Raw genomic sequence first — 23,023 nt, 5'->3', positions numbered from 1 at the left:
ATGTGGCAAAATGTGTCCCGAAATTTTGCAAGATCGTCCTTTCCGCATCTTGATAGATGGCTAAATAGTAAAAGGATGTGTTGCGTTTTATTTTAATTGCCTACAAGTAGTTATAATGTATGCAAACACATATTGGCCCGAATATAAGACGACCCTCTCTTTTTCAAAACTCAATTTTGATTTTATGAACAGCAAATTCAATATAAAAAAAATATTTTTTTGTCTGAGAAAAGGCCATTTTATTAATAAACCTAAAAAAAAATTGGTTAAAGTGTTTAAAGTGACACTTTTTTGTTGTTTTGTTAGACTCTTTTTGGCTGAACTCATCAGTTATTTTGTATGCAATGAAAAATTTGGATATTGTTAAATAGTAGTGCTACTTTATACAGGTTGTTGACATATTTTCACCAAAATTTTTTGGTCTTTTCATAGTCCAAAACATAATTTGGAATTAGTTTTCCATTTAAATGTTGACATTTTATTGTAGAAGTCCATTGTCCTCCTTATTATTGGATTATTACCTGGAATTAGCGCTTGAAGAATTAGCCGTCTGCTACCATAATGTTTGGACGACAAAGCGCAACCTGCAAATTTGTCAAAACGCAACTTCTTAATCCCACGCGGATTTCCAATTTGGGATCTTAACTCCCAAAAAAAAAAAAATGAGCTCGGGCGAATTAAAAATAATCCGCAAAAAGTGACTCTAATCATCCGATGAATTAAAAGCGGATAAATGCCAGCAGCGCCTTTGATGACGGAAATAAATCCCAGCAGTTCACTTTGAAACGGATCTTATACAATTTACGGCAATTATTGCACCTTTTAGCACGCAATCTCGACGGGTTGTGGTTACGGTGTGGCGCGTGAAGCGTTGTGGGAAAAAAACTAACCTCTCGTAATGGCGGCGCGTGCAGGTGGCGGCGCTGGTGCTGCTGGGGTTGCCGCCCAATTCGTCGTACACGTGCTTCCATTGGCGGCGGACCGTGATCTGTCGGGTGAACGTCGACAATTATGAAGGAAAATGAAGAGGGAAAAATATTGCAGAGTGACATCATGGCTCGGGGAAGGAATGAATGAGTCATTGGATTTGAAAGTCTTCATCTCATCCTGTCATAAAGTCACTTTTTCCTGTCGGGCTTTGATTTGGAATGGCGTCATGCACACATGGACTTGATGGCGGCGGCGGCGTGTGTCAAATCACGGATTATGGCGTCGCAAGGGGGCCGGTTGGCGGGCCGCTTTAACGTCAACTTAATTTCCCTTGGACCATTTTAGATAGAATATTTTGATTTTTTAAATTTTTTATGAATGGATTAAAAGAACCGCCTTAAAAGGTCTGAATATTCGATTTTTTATAGATCTAAAACAATGTTTATTTTAGTTTTTTTAAATATATTTTTAGATTTTACAAAATGATTTTTGAATTAAAATCACTGAAAAAATGGATTGAAAATGACAATTATTGATTCAAAAGGGGGAAAATCAGGAAATATAATATATATCTATACTTTTCATTTTAATTTGATCCTAAAACGACATGATTTATTTTCCCGGGCCCCACAAAATGATGCAGCGGGCCAGATTTGGCCCCCGGGCCACCACTTGGACACCATGGTGTAACGGCTGGATATCTGACTCAAGCGTGGGACCAGCTCCAGCACCCTTGTTACGCTGACCTCGTTCAAAATGAATGAATTGAGGTTATTATTATTATTCCAATTCTACGTTGGATTTTGTTGTTTTTTCTAAATAAGTCCAAAGTGTGGGAAAGAACAAATTCAATGTCGAACAGGAAAAGAGACTTTTTTAAAAAAGCTTCCTGCTTCAATGACATCATCACCACCACCTCCTTCTAAAACCTAGTTAATGTGTGTTATGGTATATGCTTTCCTTTAAGTGTGTTATTTTTAAAAAACAGCATCAGTTTGCTGGTGTCACCTTCTTGAAAAGTCAGTCAAAGGAAAGGGAAGGGAGTGAGGGGGGACTATGGGGGGGAGTATGGGGGTTATTATGCTGGCGCACATATGCAAACACTTACCAGCTCATATCCTCCAAGCTTCTGAGCCGCTTGAAACATAGTCCAAAGGTTGACTGCGAACAAAAAGTGACATCATCACATTTTCATGGCGTGCTGCTATACAATGACAACAGCGCTAAATATGGACAAATACACACAAAAAAATTCATTATATACCCCCATTCAAAATCATTTTCAAGTAAAGGCTGACATCATGAGTCAACTCAAAACGTATCTTTGTCCTCGGGTTTCAAATTAAATAAAAAATAATTGATTTCTAACTTACATATTTTTCCCCTCTGTGCAAATATTTGGTAAATATGATATGTATTAATCATATGAATTCTACAATTTATCCACTAAACCAGGGGTCGGGAACATTTTTGACAGAGAGAGCCATCAACAATTCATACTTTGAAATATTATTCCTGGAGAGCCGTTAACAGAATTTAAAAAAATATGCATACATTTAAATATGCGCATTTTTTAAATTAATTTCACCACTTTTAAAGTAGAAAAAGTCTCCTATTGGTGTGTTTGGGAATCAAATATCACTGATATTCCATATTTTTAGCTTACAGGTTATGGGAGAGCCATAAGCATCCATCAATAGAGCCACATATGGCTCCTGAGTCATATGCATCCATATAAAGAGCCACATATGGCTCATGAGCCATATGCATCCATCAAAAGAGCCACATATGGCGTCTAACCCCCTGCACTAAACATTTTTGATTTGCTGGTTGTGACATCACTCATTAACATTTTTATTTGTGGAGCCAATCAAAACCTTTAAAAAAAAACGGGGGGAAAAAATGGAGAGGCCGGGAGGAGAAATCCATCAAAATTCAATCTGTGCTTACACAAAGGCTCGCATTTGTCAAAATGACATTTTCCTATCTGCGCCTTTGACAGCATTGATTTTTTTCCTTTTTTTTTTTCTTCCGTCCTCGCCGCGGTGGTTACAATAACAAAAGTGGCGTGGCAGTTGCTTCCGCCATTTAAACGGCTTGTTATGCGTCGCCTGTAATTATCGCTCCGCCGCCAACGTGCTTACCGGTGCGAAGGATCGGGGATCGAACCCCCAGTCTTTTGATTAGGGTGTCCTTGACATTTGCTGGCCAATTAGGACGAGATTTTAGGCCCTTTGTTACAATTTTACTGGGATTTTGTTTATGGAATTAAAATTTCGGAAAATGGCCGTTTTGGGATGCCGCGGTGAAAGGGAAACGGCGACAGCCATCTTGGATAGACGGTGAAGCCCTTTTGACAGCGATGAAAAACCGTATCGATTTGTGGGGATTGTTTTCTGAGACAACTTTCAGCATTGATCCATGTAAACATTGATTTTTTGGTGTAATTATTTAGCCTTCCAGCGACAGTTTTGAGCCATTTTAGAGAAAGTGACCTTTTTTTGAGCCTTTGAAAAAAATCAAAAATACAACTAAAAACACTCAGGCAACTGGAAAAGGTCAAAACCTCCATAGGAATCGAACCTTGATTTCAAACCTGCGAGGCAGACTTGTAAACCACTCCACCAACGCGCTGCCCTGATCACTAATGTAATTTAGGTTAGTACAATGCTAACAATACAAAAATAACTAAATTAAAAAGAGAAAGGCACACTAATTCCTTTGTATTAAATTATTTTCCATCGTAAATTTGCTTTTTTGGGGAAAATAACAACGTTTAAAACGTGTCCGCCGACATATTATTGGAAAAGTTTAGCTGGGACACGTTCCGTCGGCAGGTTATTGAAAAGATTCCGCCATCTGATCTGCACGCCAGACTTTGAAAGATGTTTGCTGCATAAAGGCCCCGCCCCCAAGGGTGAAAAAAAAAAACATCCTAAAAAAAAAGGCAGAACATTAACAGTGTTTGACTCAAGTTGTAACGATTGAGCGGACGAGTCAAAATGACAAACGAGCCGTGTCCGAATGGGTCGGAGGTAAATCAGTGGGAGGAAACTAACAAGGCCAAGAAGGAATATCAATGAGCCATCTGTTGCTCGGCTAAACTCCGTTCAAGCCAAAACCTTTGTCACCGAAATACGGACCCCGGCATCTGGATGCTAGCGAGGAAGACTTCCGCCATTAATTAACTTTTTTTTTTTTACATTTGATCATTTCCCCTGTAAAAAGCTTCTTTATGTTATTTAACAGTAATCCCTCAAATATCGCAGTTCATGTAGACTAGACATGGCCGCGATAATGGAAAAACGGGGTCACTAATGGGGTCCTATTAGCAAGAGTGGCTTCTGCTTACGAGTTTTAGCACACATTTTCACATTTTAATGAACTTAAAAAATATATATATAATTTTTTGGGTAAACCAAAAAAAAACATTTTTTTAACCAAAAAAACAAATATTTTTAAACATTTTTTAAAGTTTAAATATATATATATATATATATATATATATATATATATATATATATATATATATATATATATATATATATATATATATATATATATATATATATATATATATATATATATATATACACTTTGTATATTTTTTTGGGTTAAAAATAAAACTTTTTAAAACTAATTAATAGCAGAAAAAATTGGCAAAGTAGTGGATCCGCACTAATCGAGGGATTACTGTATTATTTTTGCTTGGTGCGATTTTTATTCCCCAAAAAATGGCGATCTATCCCATAATAATTAAACTCACTTTGTTTGAAGCCTAGGAAGGGGATCCTCTCGATGGGTGTGTCTCTCTTCTTCATGTACTTGTAGAGCTCCACCAAGAAGGCCTGTTCATCTTCTCGACTTTCCTCTTCCTCTTCCTCCTCATCTTCCTGCTCTGCCACCTCCTCCACAGTGGCCTCCTGCTCCTCAAGCTCCTCCTCCTCTTCTTTTTGCTCCTCCTCCAAGGGCGACGGGTAAGCGTTCTCCTCCTGCTCGCTCCTTTCCTCCGCCGACTCCACGGCTCGCTCCTTTTCCGGTTTTCTGCCGAGACCGGCACCGCTTTTGTGTTTGGCGCTGGAGCCTAGCTTGCCGTTGGCTAACGCTCTGCAGTTCGTCTTGACCTATGAGGAGGGTCGGTAAAGTTTAGGGGCGGGTCGGTCCAAATATACGTTCAATATGCGCCATATTGCCATATTCCACCGAAATGCAAATTTTTGTTTTCATGCGCTTTTCCCCCCAAAAATGGCTAGCGGCGCTAATGCTAATTGTATGAGATCTTAGCAGTACATTTGCATTTTGCTTTGAACATGCACTTTAATTTGGTAAAAAAAATGTGCTACTGCATTTGAAATTGCTGTTTGGATATTTCCCAAATAATTGTTGAAATTGTTGTCTTTTTTTCATTAAAATTTTGGATAAGTGCTTTATTGCACAAAACACACAAATATTAATATCTGTATTCAAATATGCGTATATATTTGATTAAATAGTTGGCCAATTCATTTTAGATTTTTTTCCAAGCTTGAATAACTGTTAAAAGACAAAAAAATGAATAAAATTCATTTTAAAAATGTAGTATTATTTGCAAATTGTGATCAGGATCAATAAAATATCACTCTTTTTTTTTTTTTACACATTTTCACGCATAGACTTTTTTTTTAATGTGGATTGCGGTCGATGCGGCTCCTGTCGGGCGGAGCAGATTAGCCGCAGATTAGCGCCCGAGACGCGATTGCTCTCATCGATTGGGCAAAAGAGAAGGTCGTCGGGATAACGCTTGGAAGACGGGAAAAAAAGCCCTCGTTTTCCATAGCAAAGTGCTAGGAAATATAATAAGGGACGTATTTTTTTACCTTGTGATTTTTGTTCTCCGGGCTATTGAGGTAGTGAGGCGTCCCCGCCGAGTCCCTCCTCTGCGAGATGGACAACTTCTTCTTGCGGGGCCGTCCCTTCAAATTGGGAGCTGCGGGCCAAAGTGGGACAGCTGTTTCAAAAAGGCGCCTTGTTATAATAAAACGTCAACGCAAAAGTATTCATGCTCATTAGTCCTATCTAATCCAAATGGCTTTCATCAACCAATCAATGCTAATAGAGCTATCACAATATTCTAATGATATAAAAGGGTGATTTTAAGCAAGCAGAGGGAAAAATAATCATTTTTTTCCATTGTGCAGTAGTATAACAAGGTTTGCGTTTTACATGAACTTTACAGCAAATAAACTTGAAATGTTTATTTCAAAAGAGTCTATAAATCTAGAAAGAATATAAAATATAGGTTCATATTTTGCATTACACTCATCATCCTCATCATCCTCACCATCCTCACTATCCTCATCCTCACTATCCTCATCATCCTCATCCTCACTATCCTCATCATCCTCACCATCCTCACCATCATCATCAACAGCAGCATATGACACATTATTGTCTAAAAAAATCAATTTGTTATTATTTTTCTCACAATAAAAAGTAAACTAAAACAAATCTGGTCCGTCAACATCGCCCAATAGCTGGAGTAAGTCAGATGCGGTCACCGTGGCAACGGCAGTGCACCTCTTTTTACACAGACGCCATTTGTTTGGATCACTTTTGCTTGTAAAATGAAAAGAAAATCAACATTTTACATAGCGCCGCTATGTAAAAAAAAAAAAAAAAAGAAAAAGCAAGCCAAACAATGGAGGGAACGCTGTCGAATTTCCGCTCTGCTAATCGCAAACACGTGAAAGAAACTTCAACTCCGTTTAGGAGACGTCATTGCTGACTTCACATTACAAACGGGCCCAATCAAAGGCTGCCAACTTGTAGTTGGCGTGCACGCCCACATTGGCGGCGTCACGTAACATTTTGGCACGGTAACACAGTCTTATTTCCGACGTATTTCAGGTGGCACGGGCCAGATGATCATGTGACAGTGGGCGGAAAGAAAACCAAAGGGAAAAAAAAAAAAAAAAAGACAACCGCCTGCCTCATTATTTCTGGACTCGTTTGATTGATACGCTAATCTTTAGCCATCTCGCTAATTAAAATCCACCACCATCACATAAAAACAATGTTGTTTTTAGAGGCGGGCCAAACTTGAACAAGCTTATTTGTCAGGTTAAAAGCCAAAGAGGCGACCAATCCGATTTCCAAATGGTATAGAAAAAATAAGGTTCCAATAAGGTTTTTACAAGCAAAATTGTAGTTGCAAGCTTAATTTGCTGACCATCCAAAAAAGCGCAACTGGTAATTAATGACATCGGCGTTAGGCGCCAAGTCTTGTTTTTGGGCCCCCCGCCGACGCCCCCCGCTGACAAAGCGGCGTTACGTAAACGGGCCTCTGTGTTCCCGTTTGTTTCCGTAAGAGAAGCATTAGGCCACGTAACCAGGCCACGTATTGATCCAGCCAGACAAAAACAGCTCCGAAAAACAAACTGCCGTCCGTCCGTCCGTGGTGTTGCGTAAGGCACACCCACCATTGATTGGCGCCTCAAAAGAAGCCACTAAATAAATAGGTAAGAAATAAATAAGCCTGTTGCAGAAATATATATACCCATATACACATGTTGTAAATGTATGTATATATACATATACCATATACCTATACATACACCTATACATAGACCTATACCTATACCTATACCTATACCTATACCTATACCTATACATATACATATACATATACATATACATATACATATACATATACATATACATATACATATACATATACATATACATATACATATACATATACATATACATATACATATACATATACATATACATATACATATATGATTGAAGGTCACATGACGCCAGTTTCTATAAATCACAGGCTAATTCAATTATCTGACCTCCCCCCCGACGCTAAATGTTTTTGGAAAAAGTCTTAACTTTTCCGTGCGACCTTGCCATGCCGCCATACGCCATTTTGGCTCCAACCATCAAAAACGGCGGTGTCAAGTTGGCCTTTATTATGAAAGTCACCTGGGAGAGCCAGCCAGAAAAAAAATAACAATAATACTATGTGTGTTTGCGTGTGTGCGTGCGGGTGTGTTTGGGGGGGCGCCGTGTGTTCTTAATTCATTAGTTGTGCGGCGTTGTGCGGCGTTGTGCACGCTCCCCTGGGCTGCGGTGGAGCGGGAGGGAGAAAAGAAACATTATGCTTTCATCAGATCAAATGAAGCAAAACTGCGGCGTTCCAGGAAGAGCCAATTAAGGCCTTCAAAGAACTTTATTATTGCCACAGATTAAAAAATCATTCTCATCTGATTCATTGGCGCTAGCCGTGCCTGCGCTAGTGCGCGCCCAATCAGCCTTTCCTTGCCTTAGACAAAAGATTATTTATGTGGCGTGGTAGGGATTCGAACCCAAAAAAGTCAAATTTCAATGTATTGGTTCCAGGAATTCCTGTTAAGCACCAATAGGTGGCGACGTTTTCTCCCAGGTATGTTGAAGGTCTTGTGATAGTAATCTTAACCCACATCTGACTGGCCGACGCAGTCGCCGAGGAATGCGTGTCGGATTAATAATAGCGGCCTGGCGTTTGGCCGAGCGCTGGGATTACGCAACGCTCTCCAGGGTTAGAGTCTGGCGGGACGCAAAAAAAAGTTTGATCGAAGAACAAGACGTTTATTTAAAAAAAGGTACGAAAACCTGGTAAAAAAAAAAAACTAGCAATAAGAGCATTTTTTTTAGAAATCTGATTCACCATCATCAAACTAACCAAATAATTGACTCAATTCTTTTAAAAACATGAGCCAATAGAACGCGCCCTCTGCTGGACAAAGACAGGTATTGCATCTCCCATTATAACAACTGCCGAGGGGACTTTTTTTTACCGGAATTAGTTTAAAACATGCACCCAAAGTTTGTTTAATTTTTTTTGGTACAAAATTTTGCGCATTCTACTCTAATAAATACAGTACGGAAATATTTGGCTTCAATTTAAACCAAAAAAAGCACCAAAAACTAAAAAATTGGTTCCTATCTTGTGGCCAAATACTCTATCGCCAATTCCGAGTATCGGGTCGTCATGTCACTGTTCATAAATTATCTATTATTCATCATTGCCGATAAATACAAAAATGCAAATGCGCCCCCCGGAGGCGCTTCCGAGAAAAACAAACCTTGCAGAATGTTGTTAAAACGTTACCACGTAAGTGCGGCATCGTGCATTTGCTAAAACGGGATCACCTTCAAAACCTCTCGCATATCATTGATGGCGACAGACTGCGGCGAGCGCACAGTGGGACGGCGGGCTTGAAAGGAACATTTCAATTTGCCTTTTGCAAAGTGCCGGGGATACAAGAGGGTGGGCTACGCGGGGAAAGGGGGCGCTGGATAAGCTTCAAGGCTTATCCTATTCATTACTGGCAAAGAAGAAGAAAATACAAAAAATTGCAGCATCGACCTAGAAATAAATGGAATAAACACGTCAATAAAACATACGTCTTCTAATAGACGACGTTCTAGTTACACTTGATGGGATGGTGGCGACCCGACCAGCCCAAACGACGGGACTCCATCAAAAAAAGGCGGCGGCGCCGCCAAGTCTATAAATAACAATCACGGCCGCCATAAAATAGGCCAAAGCATCTCCCGTTTTCACGTTTGCCTTTTTTTTTTATATGGTGCCCCACAGGGGGTGCTTATTTATAATTCATTATGAAAAGACGCATTTTTACGGCTAAACAAGCTTCCGACGGCTCAGCCGGTAATCGGCGTCGCGTTAGCGGGCGCTTCGGAAAGGACCGGAAAATGTCAAGATGTGTTTTGTGTCGTTGTGGAAATGTGTCGGTTATTTGTGGGAATTTAAGGCGGTTATATTTTGATTTGCCATAAAAATAATGTGGAAGGATGGATGTGATTGGGTCGATCTACGAGGCAATTAACCTCAAACGAGCCTTAGATGTTAGTCTACCTCAAGGTTGCTAAAAATAGCCATAAGCAGTGAGCTCTAGCTAACAGGAATCAGAGGATAATAGTCATATATATATATAAAATAGTCGTGTTTATTTTAAATGTAAGCCTGTTCGTGTATGAGTCTCAGAATTCATTATCGAGGCTAATTTTGAATTGTTTTTTTCAGAATGTTAACGAGTTGGAAGAAATATTGCTGAAGGTAAATAAAAATAAAGTTTGGTTTTGATGTCAAATGCTGATTGGTCGCTATACATGTCAAAGTTATTAGGAAATTCCAAAATATTATATATATATACTTCCTCAGCTCATTTAAGTGACAAGCTCCCTCTAGGGTTAAAGATAAGAACTGCAATATACGAAGAATTCGAACTTCAAGATTAAATGAGATTTTCAAATCCTGCTTTCGATGCTAACATTAAGTACAATCATGTTTTTATTAACAACTGCTCATGTCAAAATATTCCAAAATGTATTATAGATATATATTTGAAAGACTGAAAAAAATAACATCATTCTTCCTCACGTTTTGACTCCTTGACTCATTTAAACGACAAACTCCCCCTAGAGTTAAAGATAAGAACTGCAATCTAAACAGAATTCAAATCCCGCTTTCGATGCTAACATCAAGCACAGCCATGTTTTTCTTTTAATCGTAAAACAGGCAAAAATGAGTCATCTTATCTGATTGAATTGCGGCTTTAGACTTTTACGCAAGACGATTTAAAATATGAATCAGATAGATAAAAAGCAAAAAAAAAATAGCTAGCAAAAACCCAAACGTGACTCACTGCCAAAGAATTTTTGGCTTCAACTGTGCTAGTAATTGTTTGATTAAGGAGAAACACAAGCACGCGTTTGTTTTTGTTTTGGCAATCCTCATATCTTGTTAAAAAGCCATTAAGAGAAAATTCAAAGATATGATGATATCGTTCATCTATGAAATATTTTCATCCGCCTAATAAGAATTTATATTGAGAAGGGCGAGTCTTTTGGAAAGAATGACATCATCCTCTTAAATTCTCCTGGCGCGGGAGTCCATGTTTGAGTTTATTTTTTTATTTTGGAGGGGGATGTGATTTCAGAAATGTGAAACACGGCCATATTTTTTTCCTGTTTTTTTTTCTTCCTTCTGGCACATTCTCGATTGACGAAAGCCAAAGCGTCCGTCTACAGGTTGTTTTTCATCCCGCCAACGGCGACAATATTAATCTTTAAAGCAATAAAAGCTGCTTTACTCCGGTTCCCTCAACGCTGGAGACTGGGCGGATGTGATTGGTCCGATATCTTGGCTTCATAAAAGCAAAAGCGCAATGTGAGTTTTCAGACAAATAAATATATCCAGTCACCAGTCGCTCAATGTGATTGTCTGGCTTACACGTTAGTTTGAAATTCTTTGGCTTTTGTTTTTGTGAGGGTATTTGCTTGTTTTGGTACGGTTCTGTCTTGGGTGTGTATCTCAAAATACATTTTGTTAAGCGTTTCAACTGTATATCTTATCTCAATTTTGAAATAAACGGCCGCATTTCATCTTTGTCACCTTGCAGTTTGGTGCCTATCAAGTCTAATTTATGCGCATATAAGCCGTACCCTCGATTCAGTCATCATTTTTTAGGGCGTATAAGCAAGAGAATACGTTACTTTTGGACGATTTGGAAAGAGCGCCTTGGAAAAATGTCTGTTTAGTAAAAACTGGCTCTCACAACGCCACCAACTGCCAAGAAAAGACTTCCTGTTCCTCTTCAGAGCTCTCTAAACAGCCAATGGAGTCCGATAAAACCCCAATAAGTGTCTCGCCTTACACATTACGGCGCATATAACGAGTACTGCAGTGTTTACCAAGCGATGAGCCGAGAGAGAGTGGACCAAATATAACGCGGGATCGGAATATTATCTGACAACATTGTAATATCGATAAAAAAACCATATTGCTTCAGCACATGGCGTTCCACAGTTGAAAACTCCTATTCACTTTGACAATTGTGCATAAATCACAGCTTAGAAATATAAATCAAGAGCGATTTGCTTATGTAATGGCCGCCGCACTCGTCCACCTACGACCAAAATCAAAAATAGACTCAATCACACTGTAGTTTTTTTCGCACCGTTGACCGCAGTTCACCCCGTTTCGTTGATGACATCACGGTATTATCCCGCCCGCCGCCGGTATTTATCGGAATAAAAAGTGGACGTGGAGGCGGGAAATGGCAGGCGGCTCACAACTGTGTTTATAATAACGGGTGGGTTTGGCCTCGGGGGGCTCTTGGCGGCGTGATGGAAACGCTGTCGCTTGAGAAGCGTAAACAAACCAAAAGAGAGAAAAAAATTGATCGGGTAAAGCTCCCACTGCATAAAAAAGTAGCGGCGGCTGGAAATAATTCTTTAGCTCAAAGACGCCTTGCCAAACGGCGGCCGGTACTAAAAAGTATTCTTAGGAGAGAGCTATCCATCACATATTCAATATATAAAGTGCCTATTTTGTTCCCTATTTTATTATTATTACTTCTATGTTCTTTGTTATGTAAAGGAAATAAAAAATGAAGAAAACGGATTGCCAAAAATGGAGTATATATTCAACTATTCCATATTTTTTGAACGAAAAATAGACGACATGAAAGTAGAGTAAGAATTGCATCAACTACTATTGAGCATCCATTAAAAGAAGCTATTTTAGTGACAGTTACTCGGAATGGCATTATTTATTAGTGACGTGTGCAGACATGTTCCCAAAAAAATTCCACAGCGCAATACTTCAGGAAAACTGAGACTATTTGACAACCTTCTTCCGCCATTAAAACAACAACAACATTGGCAGCGTCACCAAATGTCCAGATCCAATTTCAGCTCTTATTGATGCGGCTAAAAAAAAACCTAAAAACAACATTATCGATCCAGACGCCACTTGCTTTCCCGCATCTAGGTCGCCGTCAACCCCCCCCCCCCCCTCCCCCGTGGAAGATTGAAAACAGCCAACTTTAAAACACTATTTTCTTCCCTAGAAATGATTTTTCCATCTAACAACAACACCCCTCAATTGCTTACATTAGTGTGTTAATACTTGAGTCTTTTTTTCTGTTAATATTTCATATGTACTGTTAACGGAAGCACTTTGTTATATGTATCGTATCCTGTAGTGACCCGGTCCATCTAGGGGCAATTTAGAGTGTTCAAGCAGCTAGCTAGCTTAGCATACATGTTTTTGGAATGTGCGAGGAACCCGCAGAACCTGAAGGACCCACCTGGGATCGAACCCTCGACCCCAGAGCTGCAATGCGCTAACCACTTTAACACCGGACTGCCGTAATGAATGGTAATACATTAAATTTCTTTACTGAGAAGATCCAATAAGAAGGCAGACTTACCAAATTGGTCGCAGATGCTGTCGTTGTGCAGCAGCGTGGGATGCTCAAAGGTATCGCGGCAATACAGAATGCGGGTGTTGGCGCCCAGCGCGGCGATGCCGCCCAGGGCCAACACCGTGTGGTTGAGGAGCATGGAGGTGGGCCGTTCCCTCAGCCGGACCAGCACCGAGCGGTAGCGGCAGTACTGCGGGTAGCTCAGGACCAGAACTTTCCGCCCGTCCTCTTCTTGGCCTGCCGAGGAGACACAAAACAAACAAGTTTGTATGTGTCTGTGTGAGTGTGTGAGTGTGTGTGTGTATAATTGACGGCATAGTGGTTCATTGATGTGACTATCATGAAAAACAAAGTATTAAAAGGAATCTGTGTTTTGAATCTGCCACTATTTAGTTGTTAAAAAAGTGATAGAAATATTAACAGAAGAGTCCTTCAAATGGCACAACAACATTTGAAATGTGGGGAACATCATTTGAATATGTTTGAAAATCTCTAGGCCATTTGTCTACCCCACTTTTAAGGCTAGCTCGCCTGGTATTCCGCCAGCGTCCGAATACGCGGCGGACGAGGAGTCCGAAAGCGAAAGCGGAGGCGCTTAAGAACGCCGACATGAATAATTCACCGATAGCCGGCCCCGCTTTTATATATATCGCCCTTGGACATGACATTCAGGGGGGATTTCCGCCGCCGCCGACTTGTGTTTCGGGAGAAGCTAGTTTCAGCCGATTCATTTTTTTTATGTTATTGACTTGATATATGTGCGACTGAAAAAAGAAAAAAAACATTTATTTCCCCATCCATAACATTTACAGCAGCCAATATGGCTTCCAAAACATTTTTTAGTCATTTTAAATGGATTTGAAATACCATTCAATTGACATGCGAGCTTGGTCCTGATACGCATGTAGCTCGTATCTCAAGGTATTACCATATTGCAAAAATGCCTGAAATATTGCTTCCCCGGCATTCTTGTTTCTTGGAGCTAGCAGGTATGGCGGCGGCGCTGGCTTTGTTTTGAAATGTCAGGGCTTTGATTGTATCTGTGGCTCTCGAGCTCTGGCCGGCATTACACTTGATTACATTCAATTTGCAGAAAGCGCCGCGGGGCTTTAATAAGCATACAAAGGCATTTGCACAGGGCTGGCGGGTTGGTGCACGTTCAAAATTTCCAGGGTTCACCTTGGTTAAATGTGGTGGGAAGACATAAATAAGGCAACTTTCTGTCATGATTTTAAGGGATAAAAATTGTGAATCATTATGAAAGCAGGAATTGACAGGCTAATTTTAGGTTAGCTAAATCTGACCGAGCATTTTAAAGTACCTAAAACCACAATTAGGAGTAAAAAATACACAACATAGTACAAATATAATGCTAATAAAAGAACTGAGTGAGTTGGGAGCTCATGTTGCCTTTGGAATGGCGCAAAAAAATTGCCTTTCCTCATCTTTTGCTAGCTAGGAATTATCAAAAATGGCTACCATTCTGCAACAAGACGTCTCCCCTGTTTCCAGAGCCAAATTTCAGCAATAAAAATTCACTTTGTCGAGGTTACGAATAATTTGAAACGTCTGTGAGAAGGGAAAACAGAGATTAAGAATATTCACATGAAACGTGAGCGCCAATCTCTTGTCGCACAAACACGCACACGTCCATATTGTTATTTATTTATTGATGGCTTGCTTGCGCTCTGTGTTTGATGGATGGCGCTTTGTTTACAGCGGCGAGTCGCTCTCAATTAGCACCACGTTGGGGTACATTTTGTCTGGTGCCAGATTGTACCGACTGTGACTCATGAAAATGTAATGAGTTCATTTAATTGTTCATGTAATCACTCATTCATAAGCAAAATTGTCACCAGCAATGGCCTCTGGTGATGATGTTTTTTTTGGGGCCTGCTTGGCTTTCAATCTGCTTTATATTGATTGAAACGTCTATTTTTTTGCGACAACGACACACTCGTTCGTGTTCGCACCACAAATGACTTTCGGGAGATTTTGATTATGGGGAATAATTGATCGTTGGTGTCGGGAGGGGAGCGGAAATGTTTGCTTTGATGGCAGGGAAGAATTTAATATGTTCACGTCACATCTAAAGAGCGCAAGTGTGTGTCAAATAACGTCTACGAGCTAATACACTGTAGTTGTCTAATAAATGCTGCTTGTAAACGTGCACTAATGCGACAGTTAACGATGGCTAACGTGGCTAACAACAGCTAAACTGACTAACAACTTTAGCTGTCTTATGAATGCGCTGCTTTTAAATGTGCTCAAACACAACGGCTAATGTGGCTAACATGGTTAACGACGGCTAAGGTGGCTAACAGCAGCTAAAATGACTAATAACTTTAGCTGTCTAATGAATGCGCTGCTATTAAATTTGCCAAAACACGACGGCTAACGTGGCTAACGACAGCTAATGTGGCTAACGACTAGCCGTCTGCCGTCCTGTTTGGTGGCGTATATGCTAAAGTCGACTATTGTATCGAAAGGAAGCTAGTCAGGATCAAACAGAGCTGGAGATTTATTTATTTGGGCTGAATTGTCAAAGCAGGATTAGCATGTAAGCTAGCCACGTGTTGTCTAAATCAATATTGTCGCTCTGAAGCAAGTAGAGCCACGTGTATATTATCTAGCGTTGACATTTTCACGGTAGAAAGAGCCAAGCTAGCTTTCCGTGTCTATGCTAACCCTTTTGAAAAGGAGACACGTGTTTCCAAAATGAATTCTGCTATGTTTTCAATTCTTGGCGGCTGTCATAATGTTCTCATTCGCTTGACCTCGACGTCCCTTGAGAAAAGATAAAGAAAGAAATAAAAGCACAACAGCTATTTCTTTTGTACTGGAGAGGAACAAGAGAAGAAAATGCATTTGTTCACACATTTGCGTGGAACACGAGTGCTTGCGAGATGAGTGGAGAGATTCTTTTGAAAATCAGCCAGCCATATCATACGCAGCAACAATATGTTGACAGTCCGATCATAAGAAAGCAGAGTCGCATCAAACGCACCACCTGTCACGCATATATTTTCAGCCAGAAAATACTGTAAGCCATCTTACAAGCTACTATGATGTCAAACACGCAACTATTTTGATGCTAATGTGTACTCATCTTTTTGTACTTCATTTTTAAAATGGCTCCGTCATTGTTTGGACGGGAGTTTAACAATATGCAAATTAAAATGAAGAGTATAGCTGTATATTAAATGTCCTGATTTTCCCCTTTTTTAATTAATAATTGTCATTTTTTCATCCATTTTTCCGTGTTTTTAGGTCAAAAGTCATTTTGTAAAATCTAAAAATATATTTTCTGCATTTTCCACATTTTGCGCTCCTGTGACTAAGTCAAAAAATGTTGCCGTCATCCTATTAAGAAAGTTTACGAGAGCGGTGACAAAGGTGAGGAGGCGGGCGGCAATGCCTCTGGTGTGCATTCCGGCCCCCCAGCTATGCTTTTATAGCAGGTTAGTGTGGGTCAAGCTTAAAAAAAAAAAAAAAACGTGTCATCCCTCCATGCACTTTGACAGCGTCGTACGTTATCTTTTCTTCCGTCTCGTAAACTCGTTCAACTTTTGCGCAGCCAAGAAAAATGTCAGGGTATTTTAAATTCTGTGCATTTATTTCTGGTAATGTCGACAAAAAAGTGCTTAACGTTGTTGAATGAATAGTGGATTAATTAGCATAATAGCTAGTAAATAATATAGCTACAAGAATGAACAAACACGATATTTTAAGCTAATTTGCACTCCTGAATTGTATTTCTTGCGCCAAATGTTGCGTGCAACTGTACAAAGTCGGGTTATATTCCCAGATTAAATTTAATGCTGCTATAAAGTCAGCAAATAATCAAAATCTGGGGAAAAAACGGTCTGACAAACCAAGCGTCAACATTTAAAAGTGCCAGATCTGTTCTTACTGATTATTTCCCTCCAAGCACGACGCACAGTCGGCATTTTTTTTGGACCTTTCACAAGTTATTTCCGGCTCGGAACGAGCGGCTGTAGGCCGCAAATATGTCGACGGGCCAGCTAAGTGGCGGCCATGTTAACAGGAAAGAACGCGTGGAGCTATAAAAGACGGCACAGATGTTCTGCGATCTGGCAACCGGCTTTGTTTTCCAATTTGACACCCAGTATGCTCTTTCATGGTCTCGGTACTTGTATAAACAGCATTTTGTTCGTACCGTGTGCTTTACTGAATAAGTCATACGCGCCTTTCGCCTTTTGTTTCATGAATAAAGATCAAACGGCTATATTAGCGCAGAATATATGTGTTAGCAAGCTATCCAATGAGCCTCTAACAGGCTAATTTGCAAGCTAGCTAACTAAACAGGGTGAAAATTCAAAGTAAGGTAGTACTGTGTAGGAAGAGTTAACATGAAAATAGGACTTGGTCTTTTTTACAGAGTGTAAAAAGAGCACTTGCGGTCTTTTCTACTGCTTCTTATTCAGGGTGAAATGATTCATTGGCTGCCATTGACAGGTTTAAAAGTGCTATTAATACAACAGAGAGTGACTTTGAAATGATAACAGTCCATTTCTAGGACAAATCCAGCCAGGAAAAAAAGGGACAGAAAAGGATTAATAATTAAAGGAGATCCTAATTTGTATTCAGATGCTTTGGCTCCTCCCACATTAAAAAATCACTAATAAAATGATGTGGTAGCATGCTATCCATAGCATCCATGCTATTTTTATTCTGTACTGGCTAGCTAGAAAAAAAACTAGACATGATTGTCATTTCTGGTTGTGCTGTAACAACGAACGTGATGGCGATGCGCTACTCCACGTCGCTCGCCTAAATGCACTCATCCAAAAAGCCAGTGTGTTTATGTGAGCCGACAAGAGCCCTCCAAGCATGTGGGCTCCTCTTCTTAATTACAGCTAAGCGTTAAAGTGCTCTCATTTGTTCTAGCACAAATAAAGAATCAAAATAAATATGGGCATTTTAAAAAAATAATAATTTTTACCTCTGTTTGAGGTCACCGAGCGAAAAAAAAAAAACGATATTAACAGGCAGAAGAGACGACACGAGCACTTTTTCCTGGGGTTGATTTATGTGATTCTATTACATTAAACATTCTTTCCCCCCCGAGCGAGCTGGTCTCCGGCTCCCTAGCAACCGCGCGCGGCTGGCGGCGCTTCTAATGTGTCTGGCGCGGGGCCAAGCCCACGCCGCCTCGCCTTATTGATTGCCAGATTGAAAAGTTTGCATTTAATAGGCCCTGTAATACATGGGAGGAGTTATTCAGCAAGGCTGTGACTGTCAAAAAATATACAACCTATGAACAATTTCAACCTATGAACAATTTCAACCTATGAACAATTTCAACCTATGAACAATTTCAACTTATGAACAATTTCAACTTATGAACAAGCGCTCGGAACGTAACTCGATTGTAAGTAGAGGAGCGTCTGTATATTTTTAAGGGGAAAAAAATTGATAAATGGTTTCTATTTTTTTTTGACAAGACAAAGAAAATTGCAATGAAAAGCCAGCAGCGTCAGCAAAAGACAAGTTATTTTGCGGGAGGAATGAAAATGTGTTTGCACCGAGGCTTTGGCGTGGTAATGGAGATGTCGCCGTGGTCGTCAAAAGGCGCTCGCCCCCGCTCACTCTCAGCGAAAAAAGGACGGGCGCTGAGTTTGGAAGGGGTCAATCCGCTTATAGCGCGGTCACTTGCTGGAGAGTAAAAACAAGCTGCACCGCGTGGCCCCCCGAATAAGTGCAAGATACCAAGAGGAGTAAATTGAATCAGCCGCCTTGTGTGTGTGTGTGGCCACAAGAGCGTCAATGTGCTCCTACAGGGGGCGCTTCGTTAAGATTCTTACGCATCAAAAACCCTTCCTCACCTAGCTGGATCAGATCACCTCTGCATATCTTTCACCCCCGCATACACTCCACTCCGGGGTGGGGGGTGTTGCGAGGAATCGAATGCCAAATTACGATCCGTTTTTCCGATTATTTTAACTGTTATTTAAAAAAAAATGGGAACGGGAATAGATAACTTATCCTTTCCTTCCCAATCCAGGTGATGATATTCTATCCAATGCTACAGCTGCCCTCATTTGTCACATACAAACTCAATGGCTGCAATATCAGACATCTTGTCGGCGGCGCCCCATCTCCGAGTCGGAAAATGACGCTTTGGCCAACGTTTTGGCGGGGCGGACAGTTCTCATTTTAGCGTGAGGAAGACGGTTCAGAAAAAAAATATATATATATTCTTATCAGGAGATTGGGAATTAGGTCAGGCGAGAGGGGGAACCAACCAACGACATGCCATTCTCCATCAAAGTCGCTGGTCGCCTGCGTGTGGATTTCCTCAAAGTGGCAATGGGCTGGCTTCTATTTCCCAAACGGGATTTGATACGTTTGAGGAAGAGGAGAAAAAGTGAAAAGTGAAGAGAGGAGGAAGATGAAGGACACTTGAGGCGACGAGACTGGCTCCTTTCCCAGTCTTAACTGGAATCAGGACCATCGAATATGCTTTCATAGTTGGGGGAAGTACTACGGATAGTAAAAAATATCGCTTAAAAGTATTTTAATTTTTATTGAATCATTCTATTCATTTTCTTATTATTTGTTCAGGACTAACATTTATTTTTGTCAATACTACAAAAAGATGAACTACTGTTTTAATCTCATCTGCTATATAGTATACTGAAATGATTATATTGATGAATATGTTATTTTAGGTTAGTAGGATGACTTTTTGAATGTAAATAGCTCCAGCGTGGCTTTGGCGCTGAAACAAAGCGTTTTTCTATAATTACATCCAACCAACGACAAGGCTCAATTTAAAGGGTGTTTGTTTGGCTGCGGGACTTGGCGACGCGCCATGCAAAAAATAGGCCAACTTCTACAGTAATATGCCTTGAAAACATCAGCTATTTTCCTCAACATCTGCCATCTTGCATTCAAGAGCAAATCCTACAAATATAAATGACAATACTCTACATTCTAGTATTACAAAAAGAGTTAAAAAAATAGATTAATGAAAAAGGTTATGGGTTCAACACATCGTTTTTCACAAAATATTAACATGAAAAATAAAAAGATACGTTCAAGGCACTCATGACCTAAAAAGAGGACGTCCCTTTAAGATTAGCGCACTGCTAACAAAAACGTGGAGTTAACTTACTTTATCTTGAGATAAAAAACAACTATACTTGAATGTTAAGACCATAACATCCAACAATGATATGTGTTATAGGTTTCCAGTCAATGGGAGGTCACAATGAGACAGACAACCATTCACACTTTGACTTCGGAATATAAAGTGTATAAGCAGCTAGCCTAGCGTGCATATTTTTAGCATTTTAATACCTGGAGAAAACCCACGTAGGCACAATACGTAGCAAGGAATAAATGAGAGGAGGTGGACGTGCCGTTATCAAATTGCAGCGTCTTCATTTTTCTTTTTCGGAGAATCACAAGCTGTTTTATTTTCATTTTTTTCTTTCCCCTCCCCATTCATATCATTAATTCCTTTCTGACTGCGGCCTGGCCGGAAGCCAGCCACTTCCAAATCTGTAAGCGGCCAATTGTGCGGCAGGGTGGAAAAATCTATTAGATGTATGACCCATGTCTCGAATTTGAATAGCGCCGGGGAGTCGAGAAAAAAAAAAAAAAAAAAAAAAGAGGGACGTTTCCTCGAGTCCTAATCAAATTTGCCGTTTGCGCGCTGTGACGTTGGTTTATAATTTGTGTTATTTTATTTCTGGAATGTCACATCATGTGTTTTTCCATGGAAGAAGAAAAGAAGGGGGGTGGGGTGTGGGTGGCGGTTAAACAATGAGGGAACGCGGGTGGCCTCGCAGGAAATGAAAAGCTGCTCTCTCTATTAAGTAAGCCAGGCCTCAAATAGCCGTTTAGCATCTCGTCTCTCCATTAGCCGGGTCAGAAAACCACACGGAAAAACAGGGAGGACATTAAAATGACCTGCGTTTGAAAAAAATAGGGTTTACCTTTCTCATATTGACGTGAATATTTTGGGGCGGCCATTTTTGCCTTTGACTTTCCGTCGAAGCGTTGGGATTTTGCGGCGCAGATTGTACGGTTAATAACGCTGCATCTTTTATGAGCTCGCCCGAGTCCATCTGCTTTGTGGGATTCATGGGCCACGGGCGAGAGGGCCCTCTGGTCGTGAAAAGGACTCGGCGCGCTAAACGGGCCGAAGACGCCGCAGTTTAAATCTTTTTTTGCGGCTTATATGCGAGAAATTACGGTAGTTACAAAATGTCCAGAGGAAGGTAACCATCTCCAATTCCAGACTTGTCATTTATTTAAACCCGCAAACCCCACATTTGCCTCTTAAACGACCCGACCAAATTTTCTGTCCGTAATCCGCCCGGCGACCGGTGATTTTTGCTGGTGGATGAATAATAATCAAGTGAGAAGTGACGTGCTAACAACATGAATCATCATTAACATTTGGCTCAAGTCTTTTTCGCATGTACGCCATCTTACCATCAGACTAAAAGGGGGGAGGGGGGGTAATGGGATAAGTTTTCCGGAACGTAATGGCCACCTGCGCGCTACGGCGCATTTAATAAAGTGAAGAGCGAGTGAGCTTTTTATATTTGATCTGCTGAGCGCTAGTAAAACAGCACTTTCACTTGAGTCATGGCTGGAAACGAGAGAGACGAGGGAGGGGGAGGGGGGGGGGGGTGGTTGAATTCTTGGCTGAATGCCTCCTCCTTCCGAAACGCCAAGTGCTCCTCGGGCCACTACATAATACGGAAATGGACTGACAAGTTGAGAAAGAGGATCTGGGTGATCTATGGCCGCCCTCAACTGTCGAAATTTTGCACAGAGACGTGAAAATGTACGCGGGAATGCTAATGGGATGCGTCCATCTTGGAATTATTAGCATTTTGGTTCATTCAAATGTCGGGTTTTACAGAAAATCAAAAAGTCGGCACTCGTGATTTACTTTCCCGGGCCACACAAAATGATGCGGCGGACCAGATTCGGCCCCCCGGGCCGCCACTTTGACACAGGTGCTCTAGCATGTATTTTTATTTTGATATTCAGGTTATAATTAGTCTTCAAATGAGTGTCAAAAAACAAAGAATGCTCTTTTTACATGATGACATTTCTGAGGAAAATGATGTCATCATAAATGGACGCCATTCCCTTGTAGTCCAAAATGTAACATGGTCATGTGACTTCTATATGTGTGTGTGTGTGTGGAAAAGCCTTTTGAATTAGCTAGCATATCCGAAATAAATAATTTCCAGACAACTGATGTGTCATGCATGTGATTTAAGATATGTAATCTTTGTTAGATTCCAGCTGCTGTTCACGAAGGTTCACAAAACAGCGTGTTTTTTGTCATGAAAAGAAACCACCAATCGTTTCTCTCGGCACGTCTTTAGATAGCGACGACCATCGTCGTCGAGACGGAGGATGGCATATGCCCGCCGCCGCCACCGCCGCGCGCTTATCGCTAATCCTAACCGCCGCCAACATCCTGACGGAATCTAGCGGCGACATCAAATTGAAATGTTCCCACTGAAATATTGTCGGGATATCGGCGCTGCCTGCCGTGCGTGTTTGTCAGTTTGTCCAAATGAGATGTGATATAAGAATGGAAAGCCATATCATACGGTGACTTTAGACTCAATAGCGCGCTAGTACGAGTTAGCATATCATAGTCATGATTCTTTTCCTTTCCCAAAGTGGGAAATTATAGATCTAAATGGCGAGCTTTTTATTATTCTATAGGGGTAAAAGCATCCAGATGGCGGCTGTTTTTTTTTTCTTTTCTCAAAGACTAGCTTGTAACAAATGTTTCTAAATTAGGCCAGAGCTTTTAACGGCTGTTT

The 23,023-nt window shown here is 40.5% G+C and overlaps 1 protein-coding gene across 3 annotated transcripts in view; it reads right to left on the bottom strand.

Annotated features, from left to right (window-relative positions):
- Window positions 1–23,023, bottom strand: part of arid5b (AT-rich interaction domain 5B) — a 56,807-nt gene that overhangs the window by 12,854 nt on the left and 20,930 nt on the right. For 2 of the 3 annotated variants that reach the window (XM_077729347.1, XM_077729346.1), the window contains exons 5-9: window positions 13,200–13,430; window positions 5,787–5,917; window positions 4,697–5,054; window positions 2,039–2,091; window positions 891–988 (exon numbers count right to left, since the gene is read on the bottom strand). In XM_077729347.1, coding sequence (XP_077585473.1) covers window positions 891–988; window positions 2,039–2,091; window positions 4,697–5,054; window positions 5,787–5,917; window positions 13,200–13,430 — 871 coding nt within the window. The remainder of the gene's footprint in view (window positions 1–890; window positions 989–2,038; window positions 2,092–4,696; window positions 5,055–5,786; window positions 5,918–13,199; window positions 13,431–23,023) is intronic. The other variant, XM_077729349.1, reaches the window with a different exon arrangement.

This window comes from Stigmatopora nigra, chromosome 12, assembly GCF_051989575.1.
Source record: "Stigmatopora nigra isolate UIUO_SnigA chromosome 12, RoL_Snig_1.1, whole genome shotgun sequence".
NCBI lineage: Eukaryota > Metazoa > Chordata > Actinopteri > Syngnathiformes > Syngnathidae > Stigmatopora > Stigmatopora nigra.
The sequence above is the reverse complement of the archived record's forward strand: the minus strand, read 5'-3'. Positions and strand labels throughout refer to the sequence as shown.